Source organism: Loxodonta africana, chromosome 3 (assembly GCF_030014295.1).
Source record: "Loxodonta africana isolate mLoxAfr1 chromosome 3, mLoxAfr1.hap2, whole genome shotgun sequence".
NCBI lineage: Eukaryota > Metazoa > Chordata > Mammalia > Proboscidea > Elephantidae > Loxodonta > Loxodonta africana.
The window spans coordinates 44,222,408-44,250,016 of record NC_087344.1 but is presented as its reverse complement, the minus strand read 5'-3'; the positions used below and the strand labels follow the sequence as shown (position 1 = coordinate 44,250,016).

The following is a 27,609-nucleotide window of genomic DNA, read 5'->3' as shown; positions in this document are numbered from 1 at the left end:
AAGACATGGCACCTGAAGCCAAACCGGTAGAAAGCGGGCCCGGGAGGCATTTATTGAAAACATGGCATCGAAACCAGCGTCGGTGGCCAGGAGTGGTGTTTACAGTGATTAGAGGGTACTAGACAATTCTCCACAATCTACTACACAGAAAGACAGTAAGACTCAGAACAGTCAGAAAAGACACAAGCTCCTTCTGGGGTGGGGTGGGGTGGGGCCCTGGGGCTGGAGAAGGACGAGTCCTGGCGGTCTGTTCCTGGGCCAGTGTTACTGGAGCAGCCTTCTCAGGTAACTCGTAGGAGGTAACTCGAAGGAACGAGGGCCCGTGGGCGGGGGCTGGAACAGGAGGGCGCAGACAGCCAGGTGCGCCACCTGGATGATCCTACCCGACCTGTGATATTCTGACAGGTTGTCCCCAGCCGTGGGGGAGGAAAGGGACATCCCCAGGGGTGACACATTCTCAGTAACAAGCCATAATCCCAGGGACGCCAGCACTTCCTCCGTCGTTGCCAGTAACATCAAAAGGGGGTTGGAATAAATATCCTATTCATGAAAATTTAAGGGACAGATGGGTAATTTAAAAAGCCACACAAAACTCTAAAAAGGTCGGGAGCCCTTCCTCTAAAGAGGTTCTTCTCCCGAGGCAGTCTGTCTTTCCATACTCTGCTAGAAGTAGTAAAGACGTCTGCCTAGCAGGGGGCTCCTGGCCAGCAAGAGAGCTTACGGTTATTATAAATAATTTAATTTAAATACATACATACACACAGATGTCCTGCTTCTACCCAATGCCAAGCAAAGCAGTAATTAGCATCTCACTGTCAGTTTCCTCCAGAAGAGATGCCAGCATACAGGGACGGGGAGGCACAGCCAATGGGCCCCACTCTGATGCCTTTGCTCTCTGAGGGGCCATGGCTGGGGGCATGGAGTGTGGGGCACAGGCAGGTGGCTCCCCTACCCGCCCCCCCGCCCAAGGCACACCACCAGAATGGCTTCTGGCCAATGGGCGGGATTCCAGGCTCTGCCCCCGCTGAGCCTGCCATGGGAAAACATAGACCCCTTCAGGTCTCTCCACAGTGGTTTTCACCCCACCCTTCATACTATGAGGGCAGCAGAAAACAAGCTGGCCAGAGAGGTTGAGGCCTTGTCACAGGTAGGGGAGGGACTGTCACAGAAGGTCTCCTCAAGCACTGAGGGTCTTCGCACACGGACAGATGCCAAGGAGGGGGCACGCTGCTATCTGGCTGCATGGGGTGGGGCAGCCTCTCAGGCCTGCCTTGAACAGCGGGGCTCAGGCACGACATGCGCCCCCTCTGCAGGGCTCCACCTAGGCATGACCAGGGCACCAAGGATCCTAACATGCTGAGCGCGAGAGTGCTCACACCAATGGGCCCATTGGGCCAGCTAGCTGGTAGCCCTGTGGCTGAGCCTGCCCTCCCTGAGCCCTGCAGACATGGAGTGCAGGGGCTGGTGCAGCCTGCCTGGGGTCACCAGAGGGCGCCACACCAGGGAGGGGATAGCTGTGGTCCACCTTCCTGTGTGGCCTTCTCTGATGCAACCCCCTGCCAGGGAACATTCTCTACGAGCGGACAGGGTTCCAGTTCTCAGAGCGCGGACACGGTTCCAGTTCTCAGAGCGCGCCCATATGCACCAGTTCGTGTGATCCTCACCAGAGCTTGTGAGTGGAAGCCAGTCACATGGTGCCAAAAAGTACAGAAGAAGAAACTGAGCCCCAAGAGGTCATGTGCTCTAGCTGCCCAGGGCTATGCTGTAGGTCTGTACGCAGTGGGCTCTAGGGTCCACCTCTCCTAGTTTTCACCCTGGGACCTGCTCCAGGCCCTGACCCTGGTGACAGGGACAGGAGACCAAGGCTGGCAAGAGTTGACGCTAGCAGGACCCAAACAAAAGACAGAGGCAGGGACAGTAGGGAAGAAAGGAGGGTGAGATCTGCTGAGACTACACTCTAAGGGTCTTGGAGAGGGTCTGCCCTTCACTCTGTAGAGAGCAAACTGAGGCTGGGAACAGGAAGGGCCTAGCCAAGACCACACAGCTGGAGAGTAGCAGGTCTGTGCCGAGGCCACACACCTTCCCCTGGGGCGGCTGACTCTGGGAGATGGCATCCCTAGGCCAGCCCTCTGGTGACTTTGAGTCAGTCCCCAGTCTCCCTCCCCACCCAACTCAAGGAAGGGAGGTGGTGGCCCTGGAGGGTGGGAGGCTGCGAGGGTTCTGCGGCCGCCCTGCAGTGGAAATGGAGAGCAGGCACCCACAGCACCCTCCGTGAGTGGCTGCCAGGGGCTGGAGGAGGGTGGTGACTACAGGCCAGAGAGACAAGAGGAGAAATAGTCTGCTATCATCATGGACCGGCACATCCTCAGGCAGCCTGAGCCCCTACACCTTGGTTCCAGGCATCATATGGGGTGAATGGGGGAAACTGGGGACAACTCCAGGCAGCAGGGTGGAGGTGGGTGCAGGCCCCAGCAGCTAGCGGCAGCCTTGAACCAGGAAGCCCTGGCTGGCCCAGGAAGAGGTGTGGAGGGCCCAGTTGGCAGGGTGGAGCCAGGGCACCCCGGTGGCATGGTAGGGCATGAATGCCCGGTGCTGTCTGTCTGGCCCACAGTAGAGCCAGACAACTAATGGATGAAGAAGGGAAAGACTGTGAACGCTGCGCCCACCCCTCGCCCCCCCGACCCAGGACCACTCCCAGCGGGCCTGGCAGTAAAGAGACCACCTCCTGGCCATGAGGAGAAGCAGGACTTCCTGATGTGGGTCTGCCCTGCAGGCAGCTGGGCCCAGGAACTGTACTCCCAACTCCCAAGGAAGTAGGCTGAGGGCTAACAGTCTCCAGAAGGTCTGAGAACAGGGTGCTGGGGGCAGCTCTAGAGGGACAAGACCCACCCCTCCAGCCCTGCTGGCCTCTAGCAAGGCTGGCCCAGCAACAGGCAGGACCAAGGAGAGGGTCCACGTGAGGAAAAAGATGAGGGGGCCTTGCCCTGGTCCCTGTCACCCCGCCTGCCTGTGTCACATAGCCCGAATGGTCAGGCCATGTGGTGAGGGTCCAGTCTGCATGTGCCTAGGGCTTCAGAGACAGGGTGAGACGAGAGGGAAGCCAAGACCAGGGCCGCACCCCTCAGTGGTGTCAGAGGCAGGAGATGGCCGAGGTGAGGGTGGGGGCCTGGAGCTGCCAGCAGGAAGCCTCGGGTCACAGGCAAGCTTGTCCCCGGGGGAGGCAGCTAAAGGGTCTTTGGCCAGAGAGGTGGCAGCAGTAAAAGCAGCTAGAGGGTACCTGGGGAACACCCTAGGTCAGGAGGTGGCTTGGTCCTGCTGGGAAGGGCAGGGGGAAGGCCTGGCTCATCAGGGAAGTGCCAGGCTGGGCCAGACCCAGGCTATAAGCTGGGCAGAATGGGAGTGAGGCAGGCAAGAAAGACGGAAAAGAGAGAGAAAAGCCCTGCCCTGGGCTGGGAGGTAAAGCTCTGGGCCTGTCCGTCCGTCTGTCCTCCCCCCGCAGTCACTGCTGCTTCTCTGACCTTCGGGGCCGGACCCTCCGCGGGCCTGTCGCCTTCCTCGTGGCCACGGCTGCCGTGAAGCCCACCAGGCAGCACAGGGACGTGGTGCTGAACTTGACTGTGTCCAGCCAGCTGGGTGAGGTGGCCTGCAGGTACTGGTCGGCCAGGTGCAGCCCCAGCAGCAGGGCCCACAGGCAGGAGGCAAAAGCATCAATTCTCCGGAGCCTGCAGGGAACAGCGGGGCAGAGTGAGTGCCCATCGGGCAGGATAAGCCCTCCCCACCCAGCCCTTCCTGCCTCCTTAATCCACAGGCCCTAGGCCTGGCCCAGATCAGGACAGATCCCAGAGCCAAGAGAGAACATGGGCCTTGGAATACCGCCTCTGAGCAGGCCACAGGGTTTCTCCTCAGCCTCAGAGCTATAGTCTGTAAGATGGGGCTAAGGAACCCTCCCTCAAGTCACCTTGAGGAGGAAGATGATGTGGACGCAGCCCTTGGTTTGGGGCCTGCTGCTGCTCAGGCAAGGACAGCAAGGGACTAAAACACCCCACTGAACCCCCCAAGGTAGGTGGTTATTGTCACCCCGATTTCACAGATGAGGTACTTTTGGCCCAGCACACAGTAAGTGAGCAGGGGGCTATCTCTGAGAGCCACTGCCTTGCCTGTCTTACCCACCAGACCCTCAACCACTGGAGAACAGAGACTACATCTTGTTCCACGTACACATGAGTGCTGCCTGGGGCCAATGCACTGACTCGGCCAGCACACCTGGGCTCTTGGCTCCACCCCGAGCACCCTCCTTTCCACAGCACTGTCCTGGACAGTCATCTAGGGTGCAAACCCCTACCCGCCAGCCCTACACTCACCTGAGGTGCCCAGCCAGCAGCATGGCCAGCAGGCAGGTGAGCAGGCCAAGCACCGCGATGCCTGTCTGGTGGCTTTGCCCAAAGGCCCAGGCCTCCCGCAACTTCTCCACCGCAGGTTCTGGTAGCAGACCCAGCAGCTGCTGCCAGCCCTCACCCACTGGGGCAGTGCCGTTGTCAGGAGCAGCTGAGCCATTGCCACCAGGTGGCAGGGCAGGGGGCAGGGCGGCCCCCGGGGTGAAGGGGTCACCTGTGCTGTAGAGTGCGGTGGTCAGCAGGAAGGCACAGGCCAGGAAGGCGAGGGTTCGGAGCACAATGACCTGCACTGGGGCCTTCAGAGCCGAGGAACAGAAGCTCTGGAGGGAGGCAGGAAGAGAGGCTGGTCAGCAGCAATGGCCACATGTCCCCCACTGCCCTGCCTGCCGCCCTGTCTGGGTGCGGGCTCTGGATGTAGTGTGGAGTTTGGCTAGGGCTGCAACACTCGCTGAAGGAGCCACTCAGTTCCTGGTGATCAAAGATCACTAGACCCTAAACTCTCGAATGTTCTTGGCTTAGATTCTACACTTCACCTCCTGCTCCATGGACCGGCCCCATTTTCTGGGCCTCCATGCCCCCAGGAAAGCTGCTGAGTGGGAGGGCACTGCCCCACAACCTCCCCTAGAGAAACCTTCCAGATCACAGTAACCTTGTTCTCCCAAAGGAATTACCAGGCATTGTGTCACCAAACATTCCTACTGGGATGTTAACTGGAATTGCAAAAAACATACAGATAACACTGACAAAAATTAAATTAAAAAAGACAGCCAAGATAAGGAGTCTTACAAGTCACAGAACCCAAAAAGCCCAGATGACGGAGTCTGCCTTGTTTTCCGCTGTGCAAACACTTGAACGCCATAGTGGCAGAGATGCAGCCGTGTGGTCAGAAACCACAGACCAACTGGTCACAGGGCACAGCTGGGGAAGGGAGAGGGGTGGGGCCTGCAGCTTCTTTGCAGGCAGATGGTTTTCACTTCTAACTCTACTTGCTACTCTATCTGATTCTTTAAAACAACCACACCATTCCATGGTTAAGAGCTCGGCTGCTAACCAAAAAGTCGGCAGTTTAAATCCACCAGCGGCTCCTTTGAAACCCTATGGGGCAGGTCTACTCTGTCGTATAGGATCACTATGACAGACTTGACAGCAATAGGTTTTATTAAAAAAAAAAGGTAATAATAGATTTTAGCCAGAGAGTCCACTGCAAGCTAGGGGAGTGGTCCCAGGCATGCTACCCAGCCGCCCTGAGTTCGGTTTCCGCAGCTGTAAACAGGGGTCCCAGGCCTAAGAGTGCAGGGCAGGGGTGCTGCAAGGAATGCACGCACTCAGAGACAGCGGGCAACGGGAAGTGTGCGCTGAAGGGTGCAGACCACGAACGTGTCACTGTGGCCACTCTCCTGGGACATCCATGCGGACTGATGACATGAAGGGGCTGGGGGGCTGGTTGGGAACCAGGCCCCCCCAGGAAGGCTGCTTCCCCAAGGAAAAGGGCCTCAACTCCAAAGAGCGGACCTACAGTATGAGGGCCTGGCCCTCTGCGAAGGGGTTTTCTGCACCAATGCAAGGACTGGGATGCCCCCATGTGCCCATGACACCCCTGTAACTGACCTGTACGCAGGACTGGTCAGCCTCCCGGCGCCTGAACTGCTGGCTGAGCAGCAGGGCGCGCAGCTGGCGGTTCTGGTGCTTGATGTAGTACTCAACGGCCGCCTGGCAGGGCCGGCACAGCTTGTACATCTGCTCCAGGTGGTGCCGATATACCTCAATCTCCTCGTCGTACCTGCTCTGCAGGGAGAGGGGCAGAGGCTCAGAGTCTGCGGGGGGCGGGGAGGGCAGAGGTGCTGAGAGAGACGAGGCTGCCCCTCCAACTGCCATGCCCAGCCTGGATGTAGACCTGGCCCCCCATTCACAAGTGGGGTGGCCAGGGCAAGTCCCCCTAATCTGCCTGCTTGCTCCTCAGCCTACCGAGCAGGGAGGAAGGGCCAGCACGGAGCCCAGGACAGCAGGGGCCCGGCAGGGGACGGAGGCCACTCTGATGAGGTTCTGTCACCCAAAAGTGGCAGCTGAAGGCCAGGAGATGGGGACATCATTACTGCATCAGGCCCCCTAGACTTGAGAGCTCCAGGAAGGTGGGTAGCACAGGGGACAGGGCTGCCACCTCTCCTGATGCACAGGGCCTGGAAAGCCCTAGCAAGCCCCTGGTGGGCCTGGACTGAAGGAGTCTGTGAGCTTCAGGAGCAGCCCAGAAGACTTAAGACCCAGCCTGCCCTCCCCAGTACACCCCTCTTGTTTTTATGGGAACCCCAAAATTTGTTGGCAGTGGCTGCCCTGGTTGCCAAACCTCACGTTCCTTCCCTTCTTCCCGCAGGCCTACCTCTCCCTGCCCCAGCTGTAGCTCACCTGTTCTCCACCTGGGCCCCTGAGCCTCGGCTGGGATCTGGCCCCTCAGGGCTTGAAGCCCCTGGCACTGGGTAAATCTGGGCAGGCTGAGCCAGATACAGGCTCTTGGACACCACAGTGGGCTCAGGGGAGGCGAAACTGCCGGCTTAGGCAAACTCCTAACGCCAAGCCTCTCGGCAGCTTCTACCCCCTTTCTCTCTGAGGAGCCAGAAGCATACTCTCCCCACAACTCCCGGACAGGCTGCCCGGCCACCTGAGGCGCAAGAACGACTCAGAAGGAGGAGCAGAGGACAGGCCCACTGGGGCCCCAACTGGGGAGAGTGGGCAATCCTCACCCTCCCTGGGGGCACCTCCCAGGAGTCCAGGGACTCTGTCTCCCTCTGCCCAGGGACAAAACCTTCTGGACTGGCAGAAGTTGTGGTTTCCACGGTGTTCCCAGGCTTGGAACCCAGGCAGCAGCAACCACAAGACACAGGGAGATCGAGAAGAAACGGCACACCCCAGAATGTTGGGCCAGCACAGGGTCAGGGTGAGCACCACCCCCACCCCCCGCCCCGGGTGCTCAGGACAGAAGAGCGACTGTCTGGGAGAGCAGAGGCAGTAGGCGCGGAGACGACACCAGGACGGTGCCCTGCCCCTGTCCCCCCGCCTGCCCAGCGGCCTCACCTCCTCGCGAGGGGCGAAGGCGGCCAGCTGCTTGATCTTGGTGGTCTGGTGGTGGCTGCACCGCTTGCACAGCAGGACCTGGCTGCTCACCCACTGCTGGGGCTGCGCGGGGTCACGGGGGCTGGGCGTGCTGCTCACCACGTGGTTCAGGTGCTCCAGGTACTGGGCGGGGATCGGCTTATTGTAGTCACCGTTCTGGGGGGGGGGGGCAGGATCTGCAGTCAGTTGGGGAACCCCAAAGCAGAGGCCTTGTGCAGGGAGGACCCAGCACAGTCTTCCTTTCCTTCCGTGCAACAGCAGCAGCTCTCCTTCCAGAGTAATTTCACATGGAACCCTGACAGACAAAACACTGAGGGAGGCCCCCAGCTTGGAGCCCAGGTGAGGCCCAGGCCCTGCCCTCCCGTCCAAATCTCCAACTGGCCTGGTTCCTCAGACGCTTACAGCTCCCCAGGGCTCAGTCTGCAATCTGCTGTCTAGTGCAAGGGCTGGCCACTTTTCTTTAAAAGTCAAGTTTTATTGGCACACAGCCACGTTCACTTGCTTTCCTATTGTCTACGGCTGCTTTTGTGCTACAAAGGCAGAGCTGAGACGCTGTAAGTAGACAGAGACCACACGGCACTTAAAGCTTGAGATATCTACTAATGGGCCCTGTACAGAAAACATTTGCTGACCACTGAGAATAGGTCAGCCACACCTGGGGAAGAACTCCAAGTCCACCACCTGCTAGCAGTGTGACTTTGGACAAGCCACCTCAGCTCCCTGAGCCTCCTCCTCATGCCCAGACAGGGCAGAAAGGCAGGGCCAGGGGGAGGGGAGGAGCCCATGCTCAGGGCCTACACAGGGAGGGTGTGGGCCAGGCCCAGGACAGGGCACAGAGCCGTGTAGCTTCAAGGTCCCATCCCCCGGCTAGCGTGCATCACCACACCTCCTGGAAGCCGTTGTACTGCTCACAGTGGGGGCAGTCCCAGCAGTTGCGGTTCCCATAGGGCACCACTGTGTCCTGGTTGCAGAACCAGCAGTTGACAATGGTGTGGGTTGGCTTCCTGTGGACAGAAGAAGAGTGGGGTCAGCCGCAGCCCCCATCAGGCCATTCTCTGCTACCTGCAGAATGGCCAACCTGAGCCCTGTCCTGCCCCAGACCACCAAGGAAAAGGGGACCAAAGCAGGGTGTGGGGGGGCCGGACCAGGACATGCACTTGGACTGGATGATGCCACGCCTGCATAAGATGGAACAAGGAAGCAAATGACTTGGACTTCACTTTATCCTTTGTAGCAAAGCACCCCCACCCCAACCCCAGCGGGCAGCTGTTGACTCACCAGCTCCCTGGGCTCCAGCGTGTCCACACATGGACCCAGGGCCACCAGTCCCCTCTGTCCTGGCACTGAGACATAGGGGGCAACACGGCCAGGGCTGGCCAGGCCACAGGACCAACTCAGCAGGCTCCAGGACTGCCCTCCCCCCAGCTTCCCAGGCTGCAGTAACAGTGCTCCTGGGAGCTTCCCAGACTGAAGGGAGCCTGGTGTGCTCTTGTGAAGACAGTCCCCTGGAGGCCCAGGGGTGGAGTCGGGCCAGCTGCTTAGCCTGGGGCCAGCCCTCAGCCCTCCCTGGTGATGGGATGAGGGCCTCACTGGCCACACGTGTGGTGACAGGTGGAGCCTGCAGGATAATCCCGGCCCAGACACTGGGGGATCTGTCTGCCACCGGACACGGGGAGGGCGTGCAGCAACTGCTCAGTAAACAGCCCCATCCCAGAAATCTAGAAACGTGGGTAATGATAGCAGCTGCTTGAACCCCAGCATCCAGGCCTCACACTTCTGCCCCCCTGCCCTCTCCAGCACTGGGGGAGCTGTATTGTCTGGGTTCTGCTGGGTAGGAGCCACACCAGATGGCCCCGCTGCCCATGGGTCCCAATGGCACAGCTGTCAGCATCCCTGCCCTGCCCCCCCGCCTCGCTTCTAGGAGTGGACACAGGAAGTCCCTTACCCTCCCCAGGCCTTGGTGCAGTGTTTGTGAAGTGGGAGCGATCACAGCACCCTCGATTTGAGCGTTACAAGGACCCAGTGACACAGGCACAGGCAGGTGCTCCGAAGACAGAGGGCCAGTGCTGTCATGACCCATCCCCGTCCTGGCCTGGGACAAAGGCCAGCCCCTGGGAAGCAAGGCTGGTTCCTGATACCAGCAGCCACTGCCCTGGCCTTGCCCCTCCCACTCCTGTCCACCAATCATGGTGGGTTCCTCAAACTCGGGCCTCAGTCTTATCACCTGTCAACTGAGGATGACGACCGCCTCTTTCGCAGGAGCTGTGTGACAGGTTGTGACAGGGCCTACACAGTTGCTGTTGTTAGCTGCCATTGAGTCTGTTTCAATCATGGAGGCCCCATGTGTGCAGAATAGAACTACTCCATAGGGTTTTCAAGGCTGTGACCTTTCAGAAGCAGATTGCCAGGCTTGTCTTTCAAGGCGCCTCTGGGAGGGTTTGAACTGCCAACGTTTTGGTTAGTAGTCAGCCACTTGACTGTGCTACCCAGGGACTCCTAGAGTAAATGTCCAATAAGCAGGAGTTAAAGGGCGGGGAAGGAAGCGGAGAAGATGAAACCAGGTCCTCAGAAGGGCCTTGGACTTCCCTAGCAGCCTCAGCCCACGCACCCTCTCACACCCCACTCCCTTGTGCTCCAGCGCCCACTGCTCCAGCACAGGCCAAAGCCCTCATGAAGGATGGCAAGGGGCAGCCATGTCTTGTCAGCAGCATGGGGCCACGCAGCACAGGGCCCACAAGAGAACTCGTGACCGTACTTAGCCTGGTGCCAGCCCTCACCACCTGGGCAGTAAAGGGAGGAGGTGCCAGCCACGGCTAGGGGTGGAAACCCACCCTGCCAGGGCACTGGCCTCAACAGGATTTGGCTTTTGGTGTCCTGTGCAATGAGGCCCCCAGCACATACTCTGTTTATCTGTACCTGGCTTCTCTGTGACTGTGGGGGCGTGTCCTATGGTCGTGACACAGCCCTTGGAGCCTCTTGTTCCCTCAACCCTGCAGCCCCACACCTGGGGCAGCATGATGAACCCCTCCATCCTCACCAAGGGGCCCAGCCCTTTTAACTCTGCCCACACCTGCCCCAGACCCTACTGCACCCCACCAGCCTGAGAAACCAAGCAAGAGTGTGGCACTAGTGGCTGACAGATACAGAGACACACGGAGGGGAGAGACACTGGCCTGGGACCAACAACGTGTGCACAGGGATTGTGGCTTTGGCCCAGAGAGCCTGCCCCAAGCCCTCCTCGGGAACCACTGCCCCTTCTCTGAATCTCCAGCTCCACTGCCAGAGAAATGACTCCAGCCTCAGACTGAGCTTGGGCAGGAAGCCGGTGACGAAAGGGAAGGGTGATTAGCCCATGGAAATCCCTGCCAGGGTGGGGGGCCTCTCTCCCAGTCACCTACACCACCTGCCCAGTACCAGGCAGGGTCTGAACGCCAGGAGTCATGGCTCGTGGTCCCTGTGGTGGGTGGGGATGGGGAGTCCACTTGCCACGCCAGTCTCGGCTATTCCATGCCCCAGCGCCGTGGCTTCTGGAGCTCCATGCAACAGACAAACGCACAGTGGATGTGAACCCCATGCAGGGCCACACCGACAGCCCCCTCAAAGTACACACAGTCCCTCTGCCTGGCCAGGGATCCTGGCATCCAGGCCACGCCTGCCTCCTATGCAGCCCAGAACCAGGCTTAGCACAGTGCTTGCTGATTTTGCTCAAGTAATCGCTCCCCCCAGGAACGCTTCAACCTCCATCTCTCCCCCAGGCCAACAACCTCAGCCCCAACCTGGTTCTGGGACAAACTACACTTCTCTGTGGCCAGGTTTAAGATGAGAATGTCCTTGTTACACAGGTAAAAAAGCCAGAAGCAGAGATAGGGGCCTTTGTCCCTCCTACTGGGCACCCAGTCTGGGTTCTGGGCAGCTTGGAGCCCAGTTGCAGGCCTCGAAGGCCTCTAAACCCTGTCTCTGTCTGGCTTAATGGGCAACAGGTCTGAGGCCACTCACACGGGCTGTGACCACCTGGATCCAGAGGCTTTTGGGCTCTGCTGGGTCTGGGTACCACAGGCAGCTGCACACTCTGGGCTGCCCCTACACCAGCCCAAGAACACACACTGCAAAGAAGTGTGAACATGAGAAAAACATGTGCCTCTAACGGTGACATCATCATCAGCACCTGCGGGTGGCGGGCCTGTTGTAGGAGCAAGCCCACCACTCCAGAGGCCTGCAGCTGCAAGTCTTATGTCTAGGAATCTGCCGGGGTCAGGCACCTATGTACCCAGTGCAGTGCCACGCAGAGACATGGGACAGGACAGTCCTGCCTGGAGACCGCAGAGCCACCCGGGGGTGGCCTGTGTGAACCAGTCTCCAGGCTTTGAGAAGGACACTTCCCCTCCAGGAGGCCCAGCCCTCCTCCCCCCTGACAAGGGCCCTGGCCACTGTGCGCTGGGCCCAGTGGACGTCTCTCTGAGCCAGGCCTTGCTCCCCCGACAGCCCAGGGACTCAGAGGTCAGCCCCAAGAGGACATCCTGGGACAGTCTCACAGGGGAGGGGTCCACATCTGTTCCTCTAGGCCTTTGCTGGGCTTCCGAGGAGGCCATTCTCATGCTGTGCCCACACCTGCCACACTGACCTCCCTGCAGTAGCACAAGCAGATGTGCCATCCCGTCCAGCCTGGGCTGCAGCGACTGGGCATCAAAACACAACTGGGCATAAAGGACATAATGGGCCTCCTCCCGCCCCCACCGACCCACTTAGAGCAAAACACACAAGTCCATAGCAGACCTTCTGACACTAGGACAGAAGCCCCAAACCCACTGCTATGGGGGCAGACCCTGGCCTGGGCAGGGCAACACCCCCAGTCACCTCAGTCCAACCACTAGGCTGCAGAGATGCAAGAGCAAGGCCCTGTCTGCTTCTGAACTTGACACAAGGATAAAGAGGTCAACCTCACGGGACAGATGGTGGCAAACGACACTGGAAAGGGCCCAAGAGAAGGCACATTTGCTGTGGCCCTAAAGAGTGGTGTCCTTTCTAATGGGGCAAAACAAGGAGACAGCCCTCCAGCAGGCATGGCTGTGGGTAAAGGCCCAGGAAGGGACCACACGGTGTGCACCCAGGGAGCAGTGCTGCTCAGCTGGGGCTTGGTGCACAGGGGCACTGAGCCTGGGCAGGGGGTTGTTGGTGGACTCTGAATGCTAGACGGAGCTCAGGCACTTAGCCTGGGACACTGCAAAGTGGACAACCCCAGGAACACAGGGGCCCCTGCAGCTCCCACAGGATAGGGACGTGCACAGGGTGTGGGCAAGGCCACACCCGACTGGGAGACAGTTGGGGTGGGGGAGTTTGGGGTAGGGTGGGCATAAAAGCTAACAGCTGCCATGAGCCCCTGGACATAGGGTGGGCAAGCCAGGGCGGGGCGGGGGGGAGGTGGTGTATAAAAGAGGACTTTGGTCCCTAGCCCTGAGACCGTGCTGCTGGTGGTGGCCACCTGTGAGGCCAATAAGAGGCCAAAGTGCTCAGTGAGGACCCAGACGTGATGCCTGGTTCAGAGCTGGAGTCAGGCAGAGCTGGTGGTTGAGGGCAGGTGGCCTAACCTCTGTAAATTGTCAAGCAGGGAGAGCAGCAGCTCCTGCCCCTCGTGGGGATGCTACCAGGGTTCTTGAGGGGACTGTGTGCACTGTTCAGAACAGTGTCTGGTCTGTCACCAGCATGGAGATGCTGGCTGCTACCGCATTAACAGTAGTATGGATGAGAGGGCTCCACAGGCAGGAAGCTGGGGTCTGCACTGACGGAGGCTCTGGGAAGATGGATGCCCTTCACGCCAGCCCTTTGGCATCTGAGCAGAGGGCAGTGGGACAGACCCACGGTGTGCCAGGCAGCCTCTCCTTCCATGTCCAGCCACAGGGCCACGCCCCTGCCCACTGCAAGCCCTGTGCTGAGCCCGCAAACTCCCACCTGCCAAGTTGCCTTCCAAAAACAACTCTCCTATGTACGCTCCTGATGGCCACTCAAAATACGAGCTGCTGCCAAAGCCAGCTTCATCACCATCCCGGCGTCCCCCTGGCCTGCTGCCTTCCTAAAGGGTGGAGGCTCAGGCTGCAGGGCTGGCCTTGTTTCTGAATCTATGACCTCTGGACAAACCCAATGCTCTGTGTGGACATCCCTGGGCATGCCGGGAGGGACTGGTCCTTCCAAACCACAACCAACAGCACTGGTGTAACGCCACACCACAGCTCTGACCCGCCCAACCGTGCCCTCTGTACCCAGCTCCCCAGCACTTCACCAGGCCCCAGATTCCTGTCTCCAAGAGGGAAAGCTAGCTGTAGGATCTGGGATGGGGAAATAGGACCTGAGACCGACCATCACACAAGGCACCAAAGTGCGAGACGCAGTGAGCAAATGCAGCCACACAGCAGTACAGGAGATGCCAGCAAGTTTGGAAACGACGCAGCACCATGCCTGCTCCCTACCCCGTCCAGGCTCTGACCCTTGGGACCACTTCCCCAGCCTCGGCTAACTGAGGCAGCATTGTCCAGGAGAAACTCTGGGCTCTAGGCCAGCTCTGCTGCCAGCACGCCCTGGATCAGAGCACCCTGCGCTTTGGACCTTAGTGCACCCATGGATAAAGGGGCCAGCATGAGTCAGATGGTCTTGCAGCCCCCCCGACTCAACTTCTAGGAACTAATACATGTAGAAACTTGGGTTCTCAGAGGTCCTTTGAGGGGCAGGGACAGCCCCCTCAATCCCTGGCTGCTCTGGCCGGCTGTGGTCTGTCCACGAGATCCCCAGCCTCCCCCTCCTTAGTCTGGCTCATCCTCCAGGCACAGCTCAAGTCCCTCCTACCCCTTCCTCCTTCAAGAAGCCTGTGACTCAACCACTCTCACTTATTTCCCCCTTCTGAGGCCAGATGCATTACATGGTAGTGGTTATGAAGAACAGACTCACCAACCAGACGGCCTGAGTTCAAATCCCAGCTCCACCACCTGCCACTGAGTGACCCTGGGCAAGACCTTTCACTTTCACCAAAGATCTGAGCATCCCTTTGGCATAGCCTGACAAAGCTGCAAACCCACCCATTCTGTCCCAAGGATGTTCTCACCACCCTGCCTTTTCTCCCTGCCTCCTGGGAAGGTGGGTTAGGTGGGCAAACAGTCCACTCTCTCTGAGGCCCTGCTGAGCCAGGAGGGGTCAGCATGATCTCTGGCGCCATTCAGCCAGAGCTGGGGGCTGCCACTGAACTAGCTCAGTCCCCTTTTAAAGTCCCCTTAAGTATCTCAAGCAGGATCTTGGGGGCAGTGTAGTCCGGCGGTTAGGAATGCAGGCTCCAGAGCAAGATTGTTCAGTCCAAATTATGGCTCTTCTGCTTAACCACTTGCTTAACCTCTGCGTCTCGCGGGGGAGCAGGAGCTGGGGGTATAAAACGAGCTAATAGGAGGACTTTAGAACAATGACTGGAAAATTGTATGCAGATAGATAGAGGCTGGCTGTTAACATCACCATCCCAGCATGCTGCCCGGGGACCAGGGCCAAAGACAGGGCACAGAGGACCGCATCTGCCTTCCATCCGCGGCTTGATTCTTCTGCATTTTGGGTGGCCTGGGTGTGTGGGGGAGGGACTGCGACCCTACAAGGGAGCTACGTGGATGCTCTCGCCTGCAGCCCACATTCCTGGAGTCCCCATGCCCACTCTGAACGCCCCCGACCCCAATCTACACGCCTCAGCCGCTTCCCGAACAAAGGTTCCAAACTCGGACTTTTTATGGAGGGTGGGCGTGCAGACCCGGTCTCTGCTTGTAAGCCAAGAGCCGGCCCCTCAGCGCGACGCTGCGGCCTCCGCGGGACCCCGGAAAGGAGGCACCTCTGAGGCCCGCAGTCGGGGGGGTGGGGCGCACGGGGGCCGCCGGCAGGGCACACACCACGCGGGAGGCCGCGGGGCCGAGGCAGAGGGCGGCCAGCGGGCTACAGGCCCGGGAGAGCGGGCGGGGCGGCCGCGTGGGCCTGCGGACGTCGGCGGCGCGGGCCCGCACTCACCTCCGCGCGATCCGGTAGAGCAGCAGGCCGGCTGCGGCGCACGCCGTGACCCCCAGACCGCCGGCCAGGCCGGCAGTGGGGCAGCCGGCCAGCAACGCACTCACTCCCTCCATGGCTCCCACGCGGGATGGCGGCCGGGCGCAGCGGCCCGGGCAGCAGGCGGGCCTCTTGCGCAGTGACCTTCGCCGCGCTTTGTAGCCGGCGCGGACCCGCCCCCTGACTCGGCGCGCGCCCGAGGCGCAGCCAATCGGGGCGCGGGGCGAGCCCTGGGGGGCGGGGCGCCGGCGGAAGCCGCCTTGTCTGCTCCGGAGCGCCCCCGTGCGGCCGAAGGTGGGAAGCCGCCCAGGCGCGACCTGTCCGCCCGCAGTCGGAGCTGGCTGCGGCAGCGTTTGTTCTCGCGGCCCCTGGGCTCAAAGTGCGCCCATCCTCTTCAGGTGGGAGGGGAGCATCTCGGGCACATTCGACTGCTTTGTTATTAGTCTTTTTCTCCTGCTACTGTCTTCCCAAACCCTAGCCAAAGGCGGCCTATGTGCTCAGTGCTCAGTTTTGTTGATTGTTGCAGCTCCTTAAGGCACTTGCACTGAAGCCACCACCCCAGGGGTTAAAAAACTATATTAAAGCATCGATGGGGGCGAAGTTGAACAAATTGTAATGCAACCTTTAGAATGTCAGAGCTATAGGTGTTAGCAACACGCAGATTAATTTTTATAATAGCCAAAGTTAAAAAAACAAAAAACCCTATAGAAAGTTTGTTTGTAGGAAGTAGAAAATGGACAGTGAATAAGGAAGACTGAAGACGAACTGACGCCTCGTTGGGGAAGAATCTTAAAACATACGACGGACTGCCGCAAAAATGAGCAAATCTGTCTCGGAAGAAGTACAGGCAGGATGCTCCTTAGAAGCAAGGATGGCAAAATTTTGTCTCACATACTTTGGACATGTTATCAGGAGGGACTAGTCCCTGGAGAAGGACATCATGCTTGGTAGAGGGTCAGCGAAAAAGAGAAAAACCTCAAGGAGATGGATTGATACAGTGGCTGCAACAATGGGCTCAAGCTAAGGATTGTGAGGATGGGGGCAGCTTTCCTTGTTGTACATAGGGTGGCTATCAGTCGGAACCTACTCAGGGGTACCTAACAAGAGAATGGTTAACGTCAAACTGCTAACACTGGTTATTTGGGGGGGGGAAGGGGGGTGAGGGGAGATTAACTTTATGCAACTGTCAGTATCATTGGTTTGAACTAAATAGCTTTTGTAATTAAAAAATAAAAACATAATGGTAGGAAATATTTGTATTTAATTACACAATACATGTTTTCAATGTTCCTACAACTCTTCCAGTGTTTTGAGCTCATCATTGAAGTTCTTTGTGGATAGTGATAAATTTTAGACTTGGGGGCAAATGCTACCTTTGTTTCCTGATGCCCCATTGTTCTGTCACATGCATTCACTAGGCTGGATGATGGAGGCATCAGAGGGAGCAAGCTTGAAACCTGGGGAGGTTAGTCAGGGCAGCCACCCACCTTGGAAGTGGGTATCAGAGCAAAGGCTTTTCTCTGCCCTCCTACTGCTTTCACCAGCCGCCAGCACACAAATAGAATAACCAGCATCACTTGTCTCAGACGTGTAGCATTGTGTCTTAAGTATCATTCTCTTTCCAAGCAAGATTCCATGTCTGCACGATGTCCTGCGCAGGGAAAGGCCTCTGATCTCTGCAGACAAAGCTTGCACGCAGTTGCCACATGCGTTAGTTCATGCTCACCTTGATCAGAGAGAACGCCTGTGGATTTGTAGTCCTTCAGTAAAATGATGGGCCATGCCATAGGCTCAAATACCCCTCTGCCTCTTAACGGGTTTCTTCCACAGGTAGCGTGTAAGTCTCCTTTGGGTCAGCTTACCACTTACCACCTGCACGACCACAAGCAAATCACCTAAGTCCCCCACCCTGAGCCTCTCGTTTGCAAAACGTGGGTGGCAATAATACCTGCTTTACAAAATTGTCAGAATTTAAAGAAGAAAAAAATTTAATACCCTCCAAGTGCCTGGCACACACTGGATATGCAATGAGGTTTTTTAAAGCTTTACATGACTTAAAAAAAATGAAATCCCAATGACTAAGCTTGTGGAGAAGAGAGAAATAAACAATGGGATTTCTCCAACAACAGCTCAAACAATACTTCCTATTTAAAAATCCAACAAGCTTCTTCACAGAGGACGCATCATTTCCTTTTTGTTCTCTTCCCACTTTCCGTGCTGAAATTTAATTTTAATGCCCTGGTGCAGGAAAAGCAAGTGGAGACCTAAATTATACTAGATCAACATCAAATTGTTAATTCAAGTTTGTATAAATGGAAATTATTTCTAAATAATCTTCACATCCAAAAAGCAAATAGTTATTGTTAGTTGTGGTCGAGTAGATTCCAACTCATGGTGACCCCACGTGTGCAGAATAAAACCGCTCATACGGTTTTCAAGGCTATGACCTTTTGGAAGCAGGTCGCCAGGTCTGTCTTCTGAGGAGCCTATGAGTGGGTTCAAACCTTCATCCTTTCGGCTAGCAGTTGAGTGCTTGACCATTTATGTCACACTTAATGTTTAACCTTCATATTGGATCAAAATCTGAGGAAAAATTCAGGTTTTAATCTGAATGTTAAAATAGGAGGATGTTGCCACATGCCACTATCAGAGTTAAAACCGAGTTTTTGGAATGGATATCACTTTACTATCATGCATTTTAGAAGCACCGGAGCTTGATTACAGCACTCATTTTGACTTCTAGATAGCTGTTGAAGCCGCTTATGCTAGAAGGCTCAGGAACATCAACTAACCTCCTTTATGACTATAAAGGTGAACAAAATTAAACTCTAACACAATTTGAAAATATCCTCCTCTCACCCCAGTCAGAGTAACTGCGGCTGAATCTGAAACGACAGTGCATCGGGAAGTAGAAGTAAGTGTCCTTCTATACATCCAGATTGAAAAATAACCTTAATGTCGCTATATTCAAATTCCAATGGAAGAACCAACGGGAGATTATCAACTTTATCTGCCTTCTGTCTTATTAATCTTTTGTTTTCCTTGTTGAATTTCCATTAAAACAAAGGGGTAAAATTCTGGCAACTTCTTACTTCTGGGATTTTTTAAATTTTTACCGTGAACTATGGTATTTAAACGCCATGAAGCGCCTCCTGTCAGAATGAAAGTGAGCTAGCCGGGGGTGGGCGATCCATCCTGCGTTTGAGCTCCCTTTCTGTAGTAGCAAAGATCCAAGAATAGGGGTGAAGGGAGACCTTGGATGGAATTGATAAACCATTCTTTAAAATTTTTCCTTTGGTTCAAATGGGGGATAATAGGACAATTTCAGGAAAATGTATACAGTTTAAAACATATAGTGCCAGAAAACTGTACGTATTTTTTCATCTCAGCAGCCTGAAAGCTTAGGTTATAATTGATACAAAGAATTTGAAATGTACAAAGGAGGAAAATAGCTTGGGACTCTGTCCTGGTCCACACGGTACCACCAAAGTGTGACACTTCTTACTCGTACAGCAGTGTGAGGTCTTAAATTCGGATTTGGAAACAAGTCAGACTTTAGAGTTTTTCTCCGCATGTTGCCTGAAACAGTGAACTCCTTAGCTGTATTTTACAGTACAGTGACCGCATGAAATACTGAAGTCTTTAGCTGTATTTTACAGGACAGTGATCATAAAAGAGGACACAAGCCAAATTTATACTTAAGTTAAATAGCATGATTTAATTTAGTTGCTGCTTAATCCTGAATCCTCTTAAGTTAAAAAAAAAAAAAAGTTATAATTAACTCAACGTTAACAAATTAGAACCTTCCAGAAAGCATGAATCCAAAAGGAAAATGTCCAACAGGTGATATGAGTCAGTTCTTTTATGGCCTTTCCTGTTTCAAACATTCTAAACATCAATGGAAAAAAAAAATTCTCTAGAGTTTCTCAGTTTTATTCTTCTAGAGCACAATTTTCTGGCCTGTTACTGAGCACGGTCTTCTAACAGGTACACAATTAACTCATAGGTAGACAGCACAATGGCAGTATTTGGTATCTGCCTGATGAGCTGGGCAAAGAGTCCTCTATAGAAGGCAAGGTAACCTTCTTCCCGAAACACGAGGCGTGCGGTCTGGATGAAAGACTTGTACTTGGTGCCTTCCTCACGGAGTCGCGTCCTTATGACTTCTGCGAAGAGAGAAATACACTTGTTATGCTACAAATAAGCTTTATTTCCAGGCAACACAGGGAAAGTCTAAAGCAGCTAGCATATAGCTTTGTCACACAGTTTGTCAATGCGCAGCTATGTTCACCTGCCATCTAAGCTCTACTTGGACAGGACAGTCACATACATAGATACAATGCAAAGCTAAGTTCTTTTTAGAACATCTTCTGACTCTGGGAACGGGTCAATTATGGACATTTACATACACATACAAGTACACGTCCCCACATATTTATCAGTTTGTTGTACTGTAGGGGATTGCATGTTGCTGCATGTTACATGCTATGCCACCAGTATTCAGGTGCCAACAGGGTCACCCATGGTAGACAGATTTCAGCTGAGCTTCCAGACTAAGAAAGGCTAGGAAGAAGGACCCAGCCTTCTACTTCTGAAAAGAATTAGCCAGTGAAAACCTTATGAATAGCAGTGGAACACTGTCTGATACAGTGCTGGAAGATGAGCCCCCTAGGTTGGAAAGCACTCAAACGACAACTGGGGAGGAGCTGTCTCCTCGAAGTAGAGTCAACCTTAATGACGTGGATGGAGTCAAGCTTTCCAGACCTTCATTTGCTGATGTGGCACAACTCAAAATGAGAAGAAACAGCTGCAAGTATCCATTAATAATCAGAATGTGGAATGTACAAAGTTATGAATCTGGGAAAATTGGAAATCACCAAAAATGAAATGGAAGGCATAAACATTGATATCCTGGGCATTAGTGAGCTGAAATGGACTGGTAATGGCCATTTTGAATTGGACAATCATATGGTCTGCTATGCCAGGAACGACGGCTTGAAAAGGTATGGTGTTGCACTGTCAAAAAGACCATTTCAAGATTTATCCTGACGTACAATGCTGTCAGTGATAGGATGATATTCATAGGCCTACAAGGAAGACCAATTAATACAACTATTATTCAAATTTATATACCAACCACTAAGGCCAAGGATGAAGAAACTGAAGATTTTTACCAGCTTCTGTAGTTTCAAAGTGATCAAACATGCAAGCAGGATGCACTGATAATCACTGGTGATTGGAATGCAAAAGTTGGACACAAAGAAGGACCGGTAGATGAAAAATATAGCCTTGGTGATAGAAACAATGCTGGAGATTGAACGATAAAATTTTGCAAGGCCAATGACTTCTTCATTCCAAATACCTTTTTTCACCAACATAAATGGTGACTATACATGTAGACCTCGTGAGAAGAAATGCACAAGAATCAAGTCAACTACATCTGTGGAAAGAGATGATGGAAAGGCTCAATATCATCAGTCAGAACAAGGCCAGGGGCCGATTGCAGAACAGACCATCAATTGCTCATATGCAAGTTCAAGCTGAAACTGAAGAAAATTAGAACAAGTTGACGACAGCCAAAGTATGACCTTGAGTATATCCCACCTGAATTTAGAGGCCATCTGAAGTATAGATTTGACATGTTGAACACTGATGACTGAAGACCAGACGAGTTGTAGAATGACATCAAGGACATCATCCATGAAAAAAGCAAGAGGTCATTAAAAAGATAGGAAAGAAAGAAAAGACCAAAATGGATGTCAGAAGAGACTCTGAAACTTGCTCTTGAACGTCAAGTAGCTAAAGCAAAAGGAAGAAAAGATGAAGTAAAAGAACTGAACAGAAGATTTCAAAGGGTGGCTTGGGAAGACAAAGTATTATGATGACATGTGCAAAGACCTGAAGATAGAAAACCAAAAGAGAAGAATACGCTCGGCATTTCTCAAGCTCAAAGAACAGGAGAAAAAATTCAAGCCTTGAGTTGCGATAGTGAAGGATTCCACGGAGAAAATATTCAACAACACAGAAAGCATCAAAAGAAGATGGAAGGAATACACAGAGTCATTATACCAAAAAGAATTGGTCGACGTTCAACCATTTCAAGGGGTAGCACAGGATCAGGAACCGATGACACTGAAGGAAGAAGTCCAAGCTTTACTGAAGGCACTGGAGAAAAATGAGGCTCCAGGAACTGAGGGAATATCAACTGAGATGTTTCAACAAATGGATGCAGTGCTAGAAGCACTCACTTGTCTATGCCAAGAAATTTGTAAGACAGCTACCTGGCCAACTGACTGGAACAGATCCATATTTATGCCTATTCCAAAGAAAAGTGATCCAACCGAATATGGAAATTATCAAACAATACCACTAATATCACATGCAAGTAAAATTTTGTTGACGATCACTCAAAAGTGGCTGCAGCAGTATATCAACAGGGAACTGCCAGAAATTCAGGCTGGATCCAGAAAAGGACGTAGAACCAGAGATATCACTGCTGACGTCAGATGGATCCTGGCTGAAAGCAGAGAATACCAGAAAGATGTTTACCTGTGTTTCATTGACTATGTAAAGGCTTTGGACTGTGTGGATCATAACAAATTATGGATAACACTGTGAAGAATGTGAAGTCCAGAACACTTCATTGTACTCATGAGGAACCTGTACATAAATCGAGACAGTTGTCAGGAAAGGTGCGCATCAGGGTTGTATCCTTTCACCATACCTATTCAATCTGTATGCTGAGCAAATAATCTGAGAAGCTGGACTATATGAAGAATGGGGGATCAGGGCTGGAGAAAGACTCATTAACAACCTCCATTATGCAGATGACACAACCTTGCTTGCTGAAAGTGAAGAGGACTTGAAACACTTACTGATGAAGATCAAAGACCACAGCCTTCAGTATGGATTACACCTCAACATAAAACAAAAATCCTCACAACTGGGCCAATAAGCAACATCATGATAAATGGAGAAAAGACTAAAGTTGTCAATGATTTCATTTTACTTGGATCCACAGTCAACACCCACGGAAGCAGCAGTCAAGAAATAAAAGGATGCATCGGGTTGGCCAAAGCTGCTGCGAAAGACCTCTTTAACGTGTTAGAAAGCAAAGATGTCATCTTGAAGACTAAAGTGCACCTGATCCAAGCCATGGTATTTTCAATCGCATCATATGCATGTGAAAGGTGGGCAATGAATGAGGAAGACTGAAGAAGAATTGACGCCTTTAAATTGTGGTGCTGGTGAAGAATATTGAATACACTATGGACTGTCTAAAGAACGAACAAATCTGTCTTGGAAAAAGTACAACCAGAATGCTCCTTAGAAGCCAAGGATGGAAAGACTACGTCTCACATACTTTGGGAATGTTATCAGGAGGGATCGGTCCATGGAGAAAGGCATTGTGCTTGGTAAAGTAGAGGGTCAGCGAAAAAGAGGAACACCCTCAAGGAGATGGGCTGACACAGTGGCTGCAACAATGGGTTCAATCAAGCATAATTATTGTGAGCATGGCTCAGGGCTGGGCAATGTTTTGTTCTGTAGTACACAGGGTCACTATGAGTTGACACTGACTCGATGGGACCTAATAACACAAGTACGAAGCAACTTTTAATGGTTTAGAAGAGCTTAGTTTTAATAGGACTTAAATATAGTTTATGGTTTTCCACTCCTAATTAAGGAGCATTGACTGGTAGAGCAAGGGTTAAAGCTCTCGGCTGGTAATCAAAAGGTCAAAGGTTCAAACCCACCCACCAGCTCCACGGAAGAAAGACCTGGCAACCTTCTCCCTTAAAGATTACAGCCTAGAAAACCCTATGGGGTAATTAATCTGTCTCATGGGGTCACTGTGAGTTGAAATTGACCTGACAGTACCTAACATTCCTAATTAAACAAATACCATAAAATCACTGAGGGTGTAATTTGTATCTTTCAACAAGACATTCTTTTCATGTACCCCACCCCCGCCCCAATCTTTCCTCTACTAGAATCTGGCTCCATTTGCCCCAGCTTCAAAGCCACCTCTGTTTCAAGCCTTCGCCAACCTGGCTCTCCCTCATCCAGGCATTCACAGCACAGAGCTCACCACCTCCTATGTGTTCTGCGGGCCTCAGTGGACGCGTGCATCTGTCTCCCTGCCGTAAGATACCTTGCGGACCTCGTCTCCCTAAGCCCTGTCGGGCCCAGCTCAGTGTCAATGCACACAATGAGGTTCAATGCCTGTCAGCTGACTGTACACATTTGTCATAGCCAACAGTACACAGGCTTTTGAAAGCAAATCCCGTTTTTCATGATGCAATAAACTAAGCTCTATTTTTTTGTTTTTAAGTAGGCCAATAGGTCATCAGTTCTACAATTCCTTAAAAAATAAGTTTATCCAAAGTAGCCTTCCTCAGCGCCTCACTGAAAGAGTAGAAGCTGAGAGATTTTTTTTTTTTAAGTTTGGCTCCCATATTCCTTAAAATCAAGGACTTTTATTAAAAAATCCAGATTTTTGGCATCTTTCAAAAACATCAGAAGTTCAGCAACACATGGCCCACATTTCTGCACAACAACAGCTCTGGCCACAATCAGCTGGAGTTGTGTCAAGCTCCCACGACTCACATGATGGATGTACATATGCAATTACAGTAGGAACAACTGACACCTGTACCCACTGACCTTACCTGCAGGCATCTGCATGCCAATCTGTGCTACAGAAGTTTAGAGACACTGACAACTGACACAGACCTGACAGCTGTTGGACTGCTCGGGAAGAAAAAGCATGACGTACCGTGTGGATAAGCAATACAGGAGGCACACCCCTTAGAAACAGCAGCAGCTGCCATAAGTCCAAAAAAATTTGTGGAATTTTTCTCAGTCCCATTTGTAGAAGAGGCTAACGGAGCTCCTTTCAGATACTTCTTTAAACTTTCATAAATAGCAAAACAGATGATGGTTTCTGAGATTCCAGCATATGAGGCCGTTAATCCTCTATAGAAGCCACGAATGCCCTCTGTCTGGTAAACATAGCGTGCACACTGAAGTGTATTCATCTGCTTGGAACCTCTCACTCTGCACAAGAAGACCAGGGAAAGACCCATGAGAACACACACCAGCGAACCAGCAACTGCGCCCATCACACCACGTGACGCTTGGTGTGATAAGAGAAGTCCTACAACAGGTGACCTGTGTCCTCCTGGCCCTGTGGTCACACTGACCCCTGGCCCACTGGGAGGCCAGGCTTCAGGGCTGAGAGGGAGGCCAGGTCCATTAGCTGGGACATCTGGCAGGACCACAAGATATTATATGTACCTGTATCAAGAGTCATGGAAAATGTTTGTTCACAGCCTTTGACCTAATTTTGAAAAGACATTAATCACAGAGAAAATACAACTGTTAGGTCATCAAATATATACATAATCGAAATAATCCAAATATCTACAAATAGGAGTAACAAGTAAACTACTGTGCATCTACGAGATTTAAATGGTTATGAAGCCAGTAAGATACAGGGAAATGCTCTAAGTGGGAAAGCGGGACAAAATTATATGTAATGAATAACCACAACTATGATACAAATGTGCTTTAGGAAAATACTGAAGGGATATTCACCTTTCTGACAGGGTGGTGAGTATACTGGTACTCTAATTTCTCTAGTCTCCAAATTGCATATTTTGAGACTATGGTTTCTTAATTTTCTAATAAAATTACAAATGTCAAATATTTTTTAAAGTAATAAAAACCTTAAAACCAGGTGCTCCTACTCAACGACTTAAAGTAGTATTTGTAACTGCCTGCTGCCAGGCAGAATAAGTGACTCTGGGTCACATGCCAAACAATCCTCAACGAGTCTCTCTGTCTCCCTGATTGTCTCTTCAAAGGCCATTCCCCACACTTGAACTGAAGTGACTTTTCTAACACAACCAGGTCATGCCCCTGCTTAAAATCTTCTAGTGCAGGTTGACATTTAAGGCACTGTTGACATTTAGCATCAGATAATTCTCTGTTGGAAACCCTGGTAGCGTAGTGGTTAAGTGCTACAGCTGCTAACCAACAGGTCAGCAGTTGAAATCCACCAAGCGCTCCTTGGAAACTCTGGAGCAGTTCTACTCTGTCCTATAGAGTCGCTATGAGTCGGCGTCGACTTGATGGGTATGGGTTTTTTTTTTTTTTACTTCTCTGTTGTGGGGGCTGTCCTGTGTAGGGTAGGATATTTAGCAGTATCTCTGGCCTCACCCTACTAGATGCCAGTAGCATCCCACCCAAGTTGTGACATCCAAAATCATCTCCAGACATTGCTGGATATTCCCTGGGTGTAAAATCACATCCCTCTAAGGAGAACAGCTGCTCTAACGGCTTTCCACTGCCTTCAAAATAAAGCCCAAGTCTAAACTCCAAACTCGTTCCCAGGGCCTTTATGGATCTGGTCCCCGCTTATTTCTCCAGCCTTCTCTTTCTATAATTCCCTCCTTCTCTAGCGTGTACACATGCACGTGGTGCACTCCCCGCACTACCCTTCTTCCAGTTCCCCAGAATTTACGATGCTATCTTGCCTCATGATTTTTGGCACACAGTTCTCTCTGCCTGAACCACCCTTCACTGCCACCCCAGCCCCTAGCCACCACTCTGGCTATTTTTTCTTTTTTTTAAACTTTTCCTGCTGGGCATACCTTTCATTTTTAAAAAAGTTTTTTAGTATTTTATTTTTGTTGTTGGGAATATACACAGCAGAACATACACCAGTTCAACAATTTCTACATGCATAATTTGGTGACATTATACATTCAAGTTGTGTAACCATTCTCACTCTCCTTTTCCAAGTTGTTCCTCTCTCATTAACATAAACTCACTGTCCCCCCCCCCAAGTTTCCTATCTTTTGAGTTGCTGCTGTCAATCTGATCCCATATAGATAGATCTTATCTATCAGCTCAAGGGAGACATTTCTTACTAGTTAAACCAAACTACTGTTTGATTTTAAGAAGACTTCAGGGGGTATTTTTGGTTTAAGGTTTAAAGATTATCTCAGGGCAACAGTTTCAGGGGTTCATCCAGCCTCCACGACTCTAGCAATCTGGATTCCATGAGAATTTGAAATTCTATTCTACATTTCCCCCTCTTTGATCAGGATTTTTCTTTAGAATCTTTGATCAAAATGTTCAGTAATGGTAGCCGAGCACCATCCAGTTCCGGTCTCATGGCAAAGGAAGAAGTTGTTCACGGAGGCAATCAGCCACACATTCCACTTCCTCCTCCAATTCCTGACTCTCCTTCTTCCTCTGTTGTTGCAGGCGAATAGAGGCCAATTGTTGTACTTTGGATGGCTGCCTGAAAAGCTTTTAAGACCCAAGGCACTATACAACAAACTAGGAGGTTAAAAAGAAGCACTAAACACATTAGTAGGCCAATTAACTGGGATGTCCCATGAAACCATGACCACCTCCAGACCAAGGAACCAAACAAATCCCATCAGGTGTTTAGTTGTATTTAAGCAGCCTCAGCAGCTTTTTTCTTCATGTTGTCGTTGTTGTAAATACATCTATCATACAACTTTTGCCAATTCAACTTTATAAGGCGTACAATTCACTGACAGCACCCTGGCTGTTCTTAAGATGGCAGTGTGGATGTCGTGGCCTCAGGAAGCTTCCCTAACCTCCTCCCTGCCTGGACTGTATTAGGTGACCCTCCACGAACCTCCTCCCTGCTTGGACTGCATTAGGTAACCCTCCATGGTCCTGCAGCACCTTAAGTCCCTTATTATACCAGGCTATAATCATTCTCTTTACTTTCTGTAGCCCCCACTGAGCTGTAGCTCCTGGAAGACAAGGGCTATGTTTTACCCCCTGCTGTTTCCCTAGTGGCTAGTACATAGGAAGCATGCAACAAACATTCATTGTTGAGGAACATGCTAGCAGAGCTCACTGGAACCACGTTTTAAAATGCCCCAGGCAGAAATCAGCTGGCTCTTATGTCCCCACCACGGTTGGCAGCCCAAATTTCAAAACAAAAGGGGTTTCTACATATGCCGATAATAATAATAATAATAATAATAATAATAATAATAATAAT

General features: G+C 52.3%; 2 protein-coding genes across 3 annotated transcripts in view; both read right to left on the bottom strand.

Annotated features, from left to right (window-relative positions):
- Positions 1-15,659, bottom strand: part of TMEM201 (transmembrane protein 201) — a 30,703-nt gene extending 15,044 nt beyond the window's left edge. For both annotated transcript variants that reach the window (XM_010593138.3, XM_023552078.2), the window contains exons 1-6: positions 15,522-15,659; positions 8,386-8,503; positions 7,461-7,655; positions 6,003-6,179; positions 4,362-4,714; positions 3,519-3,722 (exon numbers count right to left, since the gene is read on the bottom strand). In XM_010593138.3, coding sequence (XP_010591440.1) covers positions 3,519-3,722; positions 4,362-4,714; positions 6,003-6,179; positions 7,461-7,655; positions 8,386-8,503; positions 15,522-15,634 — 1,160 coding nt within the window. In that variant the 5' untranslated portion in view covers positions 15,635-15,659. The remainder of the gene's footprint in view (positions 1-3,518; positions 3,723-4,361; positions 4,715-6,002; positions 6,180-7,460; positions 7,656-8,385; positions 8,504-15,521) is intronic.
- Positions 15,660-16,691: 1,032 nt separating this feature from the next.
- SLC25A33 (solute carrier family 25 member 33) overlaps positions 16,692-27,609 on the bottom strand; it is a 37,020-nt gene continuing 26,102 nt past the window's right edge. The window contains exons 6-7 of the mRNA XM_064281231.1: positions 24,334-24,614; positions 16,692-19,723 (exon numbers count right to left, since the gene is read on the bottom strand). Coding sequence (XP_064137301.1) covers positions 19,521-19,723; positions 24,334-24,614 — 484 coding nt within the window. The 3' untranslated portion in view covers positions 16,692-19,520. The remainder of the gene's footprint in view (positions 19,724-24,333; positions 24,615-27,609) is intronic.